Below are 11,876 nucleotides of genomic sequence, written 5' to 3'. Positions count from 1 at the left end.
TAATTTGGCTTTGAGACTTTTGTACTCCTGGTACTCCTCGGCCATGGGAATTCGGTCATCTTTTTGTGCGGTTCTTCATTATTTTGGTGGAGAGGGAAAGAAGAAACAAACAGATTCCGCATGAAACGGATGACTCTGTGAGATTCCACTACCATTAAAACACACATTTAACCCTTGAGTTGCCTTACTGTTTTGTACATCAGTGGATAGCAGATTAAATGGAAATGTATTTTATTTAAAAAACAAAATCCATATATTGTGTACAGAAACATAGTTTGTTTGGTTTTTTTCTTCCTGGTGGTATTATTTTGTGTATTATAGATGTGCATTATGCTAACTATTTTGATCTTTATTTTCCTTTTTCCTTCCTGTCCATGTTCAAAAAGACAAAAGTAACAAAATACCATTAAAATGTGTTAATGCCACAGTAACGCATCTGTGTTTTACCTTCCCATCTGTCTGAAGAACTGCTCTTCAAACTCTCTGATGGCTTTACGTCGTCTCTTCTTCTCGGCTCGAGTCTCACGCAAACACTCCAGCAACTCAGACCTGCAATTCAATTAGACACAAACAGTTTGTAAAGGAATATTTTACCCTACAGTTTATCATTAGGAAACATTTACACACCCATGTCACCCAAGGTTTTCTGTCTACACAACAGAATATATATTGCAGTATATTGTCCAGAGGGTTGCCAATTCTGCGATTTTCCTTAAGAATTTTAAACTTTTATACTGTTAGCCACAGTTTAAAGGTTTAACATGTTGTTTAAACTATGTATATTTGATAGAAATGCTTATACTGACATATTTTAGTCTACCCAATTTATATTTTACAATGATAAAACTGTGCTAGATGATGAGACACTGTAAGGAGATTTTTGTGAGAGAAAGCCTTTCTGGGCCTTGAATGTTTCAGTTGTGTGCTGTCTATGAGGGTCAGAAAACTCTCGGATTTCGTCAAAAATATCTTAAATTGTGTTCCGAAGATGAACAAAGGTCTTACGGGTTTGGAACGACACGAGGGTGAGTAATTAATGACAGAATTTTCCTTTTTGGGAGAACTATCCCTTTAAGGTATCTTAAAACATGCTCACGCAGAATAAGGCATTAAGGTTACACTTTATTTTAAGGTGTCTGTGACGAGAGGGGCGGGGCCGAGAGCCGTGGGAACGGAGCGAGGCCGGTGGAGTAATTGCTAATGCGCGACACCTGCGCCACTCACCGGTCTCGAGTCTCACGGAGGAGCTCCGGAAGGATAAAAAGGAGGAGGGACGACAGTGAAAAACGAGAGAGGACCAGGCCTGGAGTTTATTTTGTATTTTGTGTGCGGCAGTCGTCCGTGAGGGGCTGCCACTTTACTTTTGTTTTGTGTTTGTTTATTTTATTAAAATCTTTAAATGTTCGCCGGTTCCCGCCTCCTTCTTCCCGATCTGCAGACTACGTTACAGTGTCCTTGTTACATTTAAGTGCTGAGTAATATTAATTAACTACTTGTGCTTGCTATATGGGTAGGGTTAGAATTAGGGTTTGGTTCAGGGTTACTTGCATGCAATTTATTGTTATCATAATAGTAAGTACATGTAACGTGTAAAAAGGGCACCTTAAAATATGTGACCCTGCCTGTGAAAACCCAGCTAAAGCCAATTTTTTGTGATTTACTGTTTTCTACGTAAGATCATCCTTCATAAAGATGTAGAACATTCTGTGAAAATATAACCTTTATATCTTTAATATTGACTGAGTATGGCCATGTCAAAAATTTAAATCATAGTTTATGGAAATCATAATACATTTTTCAGGATTCTTCAATGAATAGTTCAATGAAGAGCATTTTTACTTAAATGGAAATGTTTTGTAACATTATAAACGTCTTTACTGTTACTTTTGATCCTTTAAAAAAAAAAAAAAAATCTTACTTAACCAAATAGCACTGTATCTAGTAATGTATACAAAGCTAAGCAGCAACTGTTGTCAACATTAATAATAATAACAATAATAATAATAATAAATGTTTCTTGTGCAGCAAATCAGCATATTAGAATGATTTCTGAAAGATCACGTGACGCTGAAAGCTGGAGTAATGATCAGTCATCAAAGGAAAAAATTACATTTCAAAACAGTTATTTTAAATTGCAATACTATTTCACAATATTACAGTTTTACTGTATTTTTAATCAAATAAATGCAACCTTGGTGAACAAAAAAGGCCTATCTCAAAAACATTTAAAAAATGATTTTAACTATTTGACTGGTAGTGTATGTGTACTGTATGCACTGCAGTATATAATAACACTTACTATAGTTGTAATAGTGGGAGTCGCACACAGGAGATGTTTCACCATCTGGTATCTATCATAGAGAGGTTTTACCAGGTTTTTCTCTTGTTTGGTGCCCTACGGAGACAATATCACATTTTGTTCAAATATTAATGCTATAATCCGTATCCGTATCTAATTAACTAGAACATTTCTGTATTTAAATGAGAAAAACCTCTTACAGGGCGGCCGTGTAAGCTCTCAAAATTCAGCAGACATTTTTGCAGAGTGATCTTCTCCAGGGCCATCTGTCTTTGGGTCATCTCCTGTGGACAGAAGAGCGTGTGTTGAGTTAATCACCGCAAACCCTGGTCGCACAAGCACACAGTCAAATCCCCACCCACCCGAACAGAATGCATCCGCAGATGGCTTCACCTTCATGTTGTCTGGGAGGCCGAGGGCCTGGCGTTTCTCCCGTAGTCGTTTCAGGAGTGTGTCCACCGTCTCCTCCAGAGAGGGCTTGTGCTGCTGCTCTGGCGTCTCCTGCTGGCCGTTGGTGTACCTGCAAATATCTGTGGACTGGTTGTTCTCATGTGTCCGGGATTCCTCAAATGTCATTCTAAGCTAAATGATTTTAGCAAATGGCTGCAATATAACAAAGAGTGAAAAATTTAAGGGGGTCTGAATACTTTCCGTACCCACTGTATATATATAAAATCATATGTAACTATTTTTTAACTTTTAACTAATATTGACAACAAAATTTTAAATATATATATCATATTTTAAATTTTGTTGTCAATATTAGTTAAAAGTTAAATGTGTGTGTATGTATATAAAATACAAATTATATACATATATATATATATATATATATACATATATTATATAAAAAATATAAAAAATTCTCTCAATTTCAATTTCTCTTTAAAAAATATATATTAAAACATATATTAAAATGTTAGAAAAAACTGAAATTCGTTTGTTTTTTAATTTTTATATTCAAAATTTTATTTTTATATTTTTTAAATAACATTTAGCATTATTAACATTATCATTATTATTAAAAAAACATCTAAGATTGACAACAAAATTTGAATCTACTCATTATGCATTTATGTTTGACTCTTTTTTTAAAGATAAGGTAAATCTGAACATGGGTTCACAGACATTACAATAAAATGTATAAGAATGTCCTGAGAGCCATGTAACAATTAATCTTTTAAAATTGTTTAAATTAATAAACTGGCCCATGAATTACGTTTTATTATTCGGAGTGGCAGTTTTACCTTTGAGCTGCTTGCGAGACCTGGCTAGTTCACTAATGAGCTTGAACATCTCAGGATTGGCCGATTTATCATTATGTGAAGGCTGTGGGTGAGAACAGGTACAAACTCAATTCAGGAGCTGTAACTTCTTATCTGGAATCATATGTAGGCCTACACTATCATATATGACCAATGATTCTCTTGGTTATCTAAATGAAATCACACGGCACAGTAGTACGATTCTTCTCCAGTAGAGGGCACTAAACAACAACTTTAAATGTTGAACTCAATGTCGAATTGTTCATGAAATACAGTATATCCAGGATTTTTTTTTATTCTGACCTTATAGTTCATTTCGTGCTCAAAGCGCTCCTCAAACCTGCGTATTTTCCTCTTGAGAGTTTGGATGTGTTTGGTGAGGAGTGGGATGGAAGTAGCTTCCTTTGCGTCTCCAGGAACCTCTGTTCTAACAACTCCACGAGCCCTAAACAGAAGAAAACAGACACACATATAAACAGACTTGTACAACTACAAGGATCATATAGACCAGGCTACGTTAATCGGATTAATAAAACTGTAAAAATGCAAAGCTGAAGTTACTCCAGTCTTCAGTCTCACGTGATTCTTCAGAAATCATTCTAATATGCTGATTTGCTTCTTAAGAAACATTTATTATTGTCAATGTTGAATACAGTTATGACGCTTAATGTTTTTTGTGGATACCATGATACATTTTCGGGATTTTTTGATGGATTTAGGCTATTTGAAATAGAAATGTGTTATATACTTAAAATAACATATGTAACATATGTGACCTTGGACCACAAAACCAGTCTTAAGTGTCAATTTTTCAAAATTGATATTTATACATAATCCGAAAGCTGAATAAATAAGCTTTCCATTGATTTATGGTTTGTTAGGATAGGACAATATTTGGTCGAGATACAACTATTTGAATATCTGGAATCTGAGGGTGCAAAAAAATCAAAATATTGAGAAAATCGCCTTTAAAGTTGTCCGAATGAAGTCCTTAGCATTGCATATTACTAATCAAAAATTATGTTTTGATATATTTACAGTAGGAAATTTACAAAATATCTTCATGGAACATGATCTTTACTTAATATCCTAATGATTTTTGGCATAAAAGAAAAATCGATAATTTTGACCCATACAATGTATTGTTGGCTATTGCTACAAATATACCCCAGCGACTTAAGACTGGTTTTGTGCTGCAGGGTCACATATTATACATTTAACATTACAAACTTACTGTCACTTTTGATCAATTTAATCATCATTTAAACTCAAATAAATTTTCTAAGCAGCCATGTAATCTTGTGTCCTGTCCAGTTTATTCTACTCTATAACATTATTTGTCCTAATAATGTATGGATCTATTAGTACTATTAACTACTAGTACAGACCTAGTGAGTCAGAGTGAGGACATCATAAACACCAAGAAACAAACAAACATAATTTTGGAAAAGTCATTGCCTATTTCCCATCTCAGCATACACACACACACACACACACACACACACAATATAGGCTGCCACAGATGTCTGTTTCCATCACTACAGCATTAGTCAGCAGGAAACTCATGTTAATAATGAGAAATGAAAATCAGGTTTACAAAGTGGGTCACTGTGTTACTAGCTGCAGCCGGCTGATTCTGAGACTTGCTCTCCAGGAAAAGGGAAAGGAGGTATTTCGACTGAACAGGCCAACCGAAAGAGCTGTGTGTGTGTATGCGTGGTTCAGGTATACCCTACTGTATGTTAGAGGGACAAAATATTCAAAATCCTTGTCCTTGTGGAGAAATGTCTTCGGTCCCCACAAGGAAAACAGCTTATAAATCATATAGAATGATCTTTTTTGAAAATCTAAAAATGCAGAAAGTTTTATGTGAGGGGTAGGTTTAGACTAAGGGGATAGAAAATACAATTTGCACTGCATAAAATAATTACATCTATGGAACGTCCCCATAAAACATGGAAACCCAACATATGTGTGTGTGTGTGTGTGTGCTCGTACATGATGAGATGCTGTGCGCAGGGTGGAGATGGGGCAGATTCAGGGTCTGTGTTGAAGCGTTGGCTCTGGCTGAGGCTGGAGCAGCGTGGGGAGGGCAGGGGGCTGTTGTCATCTGTGATGTGCTGGATGAGTCGACTGGGCCCCGGGCTCTGCTGGAGATCACTGCTACAGTCACCCTCTGCCAGCCTACAGTCTGAACACACACACACACACACACACACACAGATCAGAGTCCCATGCTGGGATAAAAGCAGTGTGTCTGAGGGCTGCTAACCCTCGGATTACGATTCAAACTGAGCAATTCATCTGGAAAAGACAGAAGATTTTCTCACAGTTGCCTGATATCCAATCTGATCCATTTCAAATACAACTAAACAGTTCAATTCTCTGAAAAAAAAAGTGAGTGGTGCTTGCTGTGCAAAATCTGCCAGCACGATTCCAAAGTGTTGTGCGTGGTTGCCAGGGTGTTTATATGTGGCTGCTAAGATGTTCTGAGTGAATGTTAATGTGTTGCTATGAAGTTGCTAGGTGTTAGGGACAGTTGCTAGGAGTTCCTGTACAGTTTCAAATGTGTTCTGGGCTGTTGCTAGGGAGCTGCTATGTGTGAGTGGTTGCCAGGGTGTTTATATGTGGTTGCTAAGATAGTCTGAGTGAATGTTAATGTGTTGCTATGGAGTTGCTAGGTGTTAGGGACAGTTGCTAGGAGTTTCTATATAGTTTCAAAGGTGTTCTGGCCTGTTGCTAGGGGGCTGATATGTGGTTGGTAATGTGTTCTGAGTGGGTAGTTACTGTGTTGCTTTGCAGCTGTTAGACGTTCTGGGCTGTTTCTAGGGAGTCGCTATGCAGTTGCATATGTGTTCTGAGTGGTTGTTATTGTGTTGCTATGCAGTTGCTAAGATGTTGTGGGTGGTTGCCATGGTGATTACATGTGGCTGCTAAAATGTTCTGAGTGGATGCTACTGTATTGCTATGTATGTTATCTGCTGTTGCCAGGGTGTTGATATGTGTTGCTTAAGTGTTCTGAGGGGTTGTTATTGCATATGGTTTCTAGGGTGTGCTTCAGTTAGCTCTCTAGTTCAATAATAAGTACACTACCAAGGCAGTGAGCCATTACTAGGGCTGTTCCATTATCAGAAACGTATCTACTGCACTGAAATGTTTGTTACTTAAAAATGAGCTCAGTAACTTTATAAACTAGTGAGAATAGATGGCCCTTGCTAACGAATTTGTTTCTGTAATATACTGACTTACGAGTTGCTAAGTTGGTTGCTAGGGTATTTTAAACTCAGTGCTTAGTGGCCCAAGTTTAAAAAGGCCTGTCCCAAAAAATTTATGATATTCTTTTTTTTTTTTTTTTAAGATAAAGCTTGAGGCTCTATAGGACTTTTCATCCTTTTTTAGTTGTCTACAAGGAGAAAATCATAAATCTGGCTGGTTAGAAATGGTGTGACGTGTAATGGTGTAAAGTAAAAAAACTTTAACTTCGTACTTTAACTTCGTAAAAAGAGCAATGAGATCTTTTAATACAATTTTTGGGATAGGACACCTTAATTAATCAAAACGCAGAAGTTTTGTAGCATGATTATTAATAATGCAGTTCTGAGGGGTTGTTATTGCATATGGTTTCTAGGGTGTGCTTCAGTTAGCTCTCTAGTTCAATAATAAGTACACTACCAAGGCAGTGAGCCATTACTAGGGCTGTTCCATTATCAGAAACGTATCTACTGCACTGAAATGTTTGTTACTTAAAAATGAGCTCAGTAACTTTATAAACTAGTGAGAATAGATGGCCCTTGCTAACGAATTTGTTTCTGTAATATACTGACTTACGAGTTGCTAAGTTGGTTGCTAGGGTATTTTAAACTCAGTGCTTAGTGGACCAAGTTTAAAAAGGCCTGTCCCAAAAAATTTATGATATTCTTTTTTTTTTATTTTTTAAGATAAAGCTTGAGGCTCTATAGGACTTTTCATCCTTTTTTAGTTGTCTACAAGGAGAAAATCATAAATCTGGCTGGTTAGAAATGGTGTGACGTGTAATGGTGTAAAGTAAAAAAAATTTAACTTCGTACTTTAACTTCGTAAAAAGAGCAATGAGATCTTTTAATACAATTTTTGGGATAGGACACCTTAATTAATCAAAACGCAGAAGTTTTGTAGCATGATTATTAATAATGCAAATTCACCATTCATACTGACTCAAGCAAACCTCAGCATTCCACACTTTTCCAAAAAGAACAATAGTAGACACAAATGAAAACAAAGATGCAGAGAGACATCTGGAAGTGAACAGAGTGAACAAATGACAAACTGCTGAGCTTAACACACACACACGAACACACTGAAACCTGAGTCACCGTAAACTCTCTGACCCATTGAAACCTGAACAAGACAATCCACAGACTGAGGCATATAGTGATTGTGAACCAAAAACGTTAACAAACGGTGGCTTCAGTAGTTCACTTAAGCTTCAAAATGTACACTACCATTCAAAAGTTTGGGGTCAGTACTTCGTGTATGCGTTTGTGAAAAAATAGCATTTTTAAACTGATCAAAAGTGACAGTAAAGACATTTATAATGTTACAAAATATTTCCATTTTAAACAAATGCTGTTCTTTTAAACTTTCTATTCACCAAAGAATTCTGGAAGAAAAAAAAAAGTTTCAACAAAAACATTAAGCAGCACTATTTTCAACACAAAATGATGATAATAATAATAATAATAATAAATGTTTCTTGAGCAGCAAATCAGCATATTAGAATGATTTCTGAAGGATCATGTAACATTGAAGACTAGAGTAATGATGCTGAAAATTCAGCTTTGCATCACAGGAATAAATGACATTTTAAAAATGTTTCAAATATAAAACAGTTGTTTTACATCGTAATAATAATATTAATGTTTTTATTGTATTTTTGATTAATTAAATGCAACCTTTTTGAGCATAAGTGACTTCTTTCTAAAATTTTCAAAAACACTTTTGAACAGTAGTGTATAAATGTCACTTCATTAGATGAAATTACATGCTTACTAAAAAAAAATACTTCATGGTTGTCAAAATCACCTGAACATATACTACTGTACACCTGTGTTTACTCTGCTAGGACGAGAGCTCAAAAATGACCAGCTGGTTAAAAGTAACTGCTCAGAAGAGTGAAGTTTGCTCTGAAGAAAGCTCCAGCATCATTTGTTAGCTTTTAGAGCAGATAAAAATCAGTGCAATGACGTATGCAAGAGGTAGTGCATAAAGAATCTCGCCAAGCTGTGGGATGAATACATGTGCTTGTGTGTTAAAGTCGTGCTGTGAGGAGGTGCCTGCGATCTCAGTGCCTGCGTTATTAATAGATGCCAGTGTGAAGCGGCTCGGGCAAGTGACTCACATGTGCCCAAAAAACAAGAGCCACCTTCTTCACAAAACCCATAAACAAATAAGCCCAGCCCTCCTATCAGTCATGTTAGTCGGTCAGTGGGATTTCATATCAGCAGACCATATTCATTCATTCATGCAACGTAGCAGCCCACCATTCATTCTGACCATTAGGCACTCATATGCTATACCCATAAAGCACTGCCGGCTCTCTTACCTGGTGAGCTGTGCTCTTGCCCAACGTCATTGCATGAAGGAATCAGGATTTCGTCTTTGAATCCCAGGCTGGGTGGACTTTCTTCGGGAGAGGTGTCTGAAGAAGGGCTGGTGTCTCCCTCCAGAGCCTGGAGCTTCAGCAAAGAGCCCTGCCGGCAGAAGCAGAACATGCCGGCTTCAGCTTTCGGAGCGCAAGAGGAAGATCGTTCAGCACACGTCGAGCGGAGAAGAAGGATGCCACTGCAGTCTCACACGCCCCTCTGCTCTGCCTCCATCAGCCCTGCTCGCGATACACGCATGTGTGTGTGTGTCCGAGTGTGTGCGTATGTGCACGAGCGAGGCTTGTGATCACGTCCCTCTCTGCTGCAGTTCTTTATCTGGCATGGATTATTCATGCCACTCTTTTAGTGGCGAAAAAGGAGCACGAGAGAGAGAGAGAGAGAAGAAAGGGGGGTCTTCTGGCGTCAGCAAGCCCTTTAGCAGACTGGCTGAAGCTGGTTCCTCTGATAGGAGAACAGGTGTGGTTGGAAGGAGAGGGGCGGCGAGTGCATACGGACGGATGCGTAGGATACGTGGAGGAGGGAGGCGGTTATGAAGGCTTTTCCCGCATCTGGAGGTGGGGGGGGGAGGTTCTCACTGAGAGTATTGACATCATGGCCCCTCCCAGCATCCATTCATAAAATAGAAAACAGCCCAACGCAGCTGCAGGCAGCAGAATCATGCAGCTCCGAGATGTTACGGATGCATATACGCACGTATACTGATGTCAGAAATGTGCTGTCTATATTTGTCCCAGGTATTGATTTTTAAGGTCATTTTTTATCTTTTTGAGGACATATTTTGCTTCTAATGTATAACACTGTGTCCATTAAGGTTTTTCACAGTGATGGCATAAAAGATCCATTTTGAGTTCCCTAAAGAACCTTTTAATGTTCTTAAAATAATTTTTTTTTTTTCTAGTGTGAAGAACATTTTATAAATCTAAAGAACCTTTTGTGGAATGGAAAGGTTCCATGACTTAAAGGTTCATCATAGAACCGTATATGCCGGTAAAGAACCTTTATTTTTAGATAAATAAATTTGATTGAACAACTTAAAAATAAAGGTTCTTTATTGGGATCTATGGTTCCATGAAGAACCTTTAACATTCATGGAACCTTTCCATTGCACCGAAGGGTTGGCTGGGTGGACTTTCTTCGGGAGAGGTGTCTGAAGAAGGGCTGGTGTCTCCCTCCAGAGCCTGGAGCTTCAGCAAAGAGCCCTGCAGGCAGAAGCAGAACATGCCAGCTTCAGTTTTCGGAGCGTAAGAGGAAGATCGCTTTGCACGCGTCGAGCGAAGAAGAAGGATGCCACTGCAGTCTCACACGCCCCTCTGCTCTGCCTCCATCAGCCCTGCTCGCGATACACGCATGTGTGTGTGTGTCCGAGTGTGTGCGTATGTGCACGAGCGAGGCTTGTGATCACGTCCCTCTCTGCTGCAGTTCTTTATCTGGCATGGATTATTCATGCATAAAAGATCCATTTTGAGTTCCCTAAAGAACCTTTTAATGTTCTTAAAATAATTTTTTTTTTTTCTAGTGTGAAGAACATTTTATAAATCTAAAGAACCTTTTGTGGAATGGAAAGGTTCCATGACTTAAAGGTTCATCATAGAACCGTATATGCCGGTAAAGAACCTTTATTTTTAGATAAATAAATTTGATTGAACAACTTAAAAATAAAGGTTCTTTATTGGGATCTATGGTTCCATGAAGAACCTTTAACATTCATGGAACCTTTCCATTGCACCGAAGGGTTCTTTACAGTGAAAAGATGATAAAATATTATTAAACAGTAAGAAATACAAATATTTATTTTAAGAACTGTTCACTGAAAGGTTCATTGGGGAACCTAAAATAATGGTTCAATGGAATCGCTGCAAAATTTACCTTCTGGAACCTTTATTTTTAAGAGTGCAAAAAAAATGGCTATTTTGAGAACTGTTAACTGATGTTACAAATGCATCGACGCACTTTTACCAATGTCAGAAAAGTTCCGTCTATATATATGTCAACGGTATTGATTTTCAAAGGCATTTTTATCTTTTTGAGGACACATTTACACTTAAAAATAAAGGTTCGGAAAGGGGTTTTCACAGTGATGCCACAGAAGAACCATTTTGAACAGTTCTCAAAAGAACCATTATTAGTGTGAAGACCATTTTAATAACCTGAAGAACCTTTTTCCACTATAAATAATTTTTTGTGGAATGGAAAGGTAAAGAACCTTTAACATTAATGGAACCTTTCCATTGCACAAAAGGTTCTTTAAAGAAAGAAAGAAAAATGTTTATTTTAAAGGGGTCATATGATGTTGCTAAAAATAACATTATTTTGTGTATTTGGTGTAATGAAATGCGTTTATGCGGTTTAAGGTTCAAAAAACACATTATTTTCCACATACTGTACATTATTGTTTCTCCTCTATGCCCCGCCTTTCTGAAACGCTCGATTTTTACAAAGCTCATCGATCTGAAAAGCGAGGTGTGCTCTGATTGGCCAGCTATCCAGTGCGTTGTGATTGGCTGAATTCCTCAAGTGTGTGACGGAAATGTTACGCCCCTTAACACACTGTGGTGCCGTCTCCCAGCACGGCAAGACAAAACCAATAAAACTTATTACAAACGAGGCATTTGTTGCATCCAGTGGGGACATAAATACGGATTGTAATGACTTATACTGTTTTTTTACGCG

The 11,876-nt window shown here is 37.6% G+C and overlaps 1 protein-coding gene across 1 annotated transcript in view; it reads right to left on the bottom strand.

Annotated features, from left to right (window-relative positions):
- Window positions 1–543: 543 nt before the first annotated feature.
- LOC107746461 (protein FAM13C-like) overlaps window positions 544–11,876 on the bottom strand; it is a 24,341-nt gene continuing 13,008 nt past the window's right edge. Inside the window, exons 3-10 of the mRNA XM_016560683.1 lie at window positions 9,146–9,293; window positions 5,563–5,755; window positions 3,868–4,009; window positions 3,539–3,628; window positions 2,693–2,881; window positions 2,500–2,583; window positions 2,300–2,395; window positions 544–549 (exon numbers count right to left, since the gene is read on the bottom strand). Of these exons, the coding sequence (XP_016416169.1) occupies window positions 544–549; window positions 2,300–2,395; window positions 2,500–2,583; window positions 2,693–2,881; window positions 3,539–3,628; window positions 3,868–4,009; window positions 5,563–5,755; window positions 9,146–9,293 (948 nt within the window). The remainder of the gene's footprint in view (window positions 550–2,299; window positions 2,396–2,499; window positions 2,584–2,692; window positions 2,882–3,538; window positions 3,629–3,867; window positions 4,010–5,562; window positions 5,756–9,145; window positions 9,294–11,876) is intronic.

This window comes from Sinocyclocheilus rhinocerous, unplaced genomic scaffold (assembly GCF_001515625.1).
Source record: "Sinocyclocheilus rhinocerous isolate Xijiao unplaced genomic scaffold, SAMN03320098_v1.1 scaffold2725, whole genome shotgun sequence".
Classification (NCBI taxonomy): domain Eukaryota; kingdom Metazoa; phylum Chordata; class Actinopteri; order Cypriniformes; family Cyprinidae; genus Sinocyclocheilus; species Sinocyclocheilus rhinocerous.
This window is presented reverse-complemented; position numbering and strand designations above follow the sequence as displayed.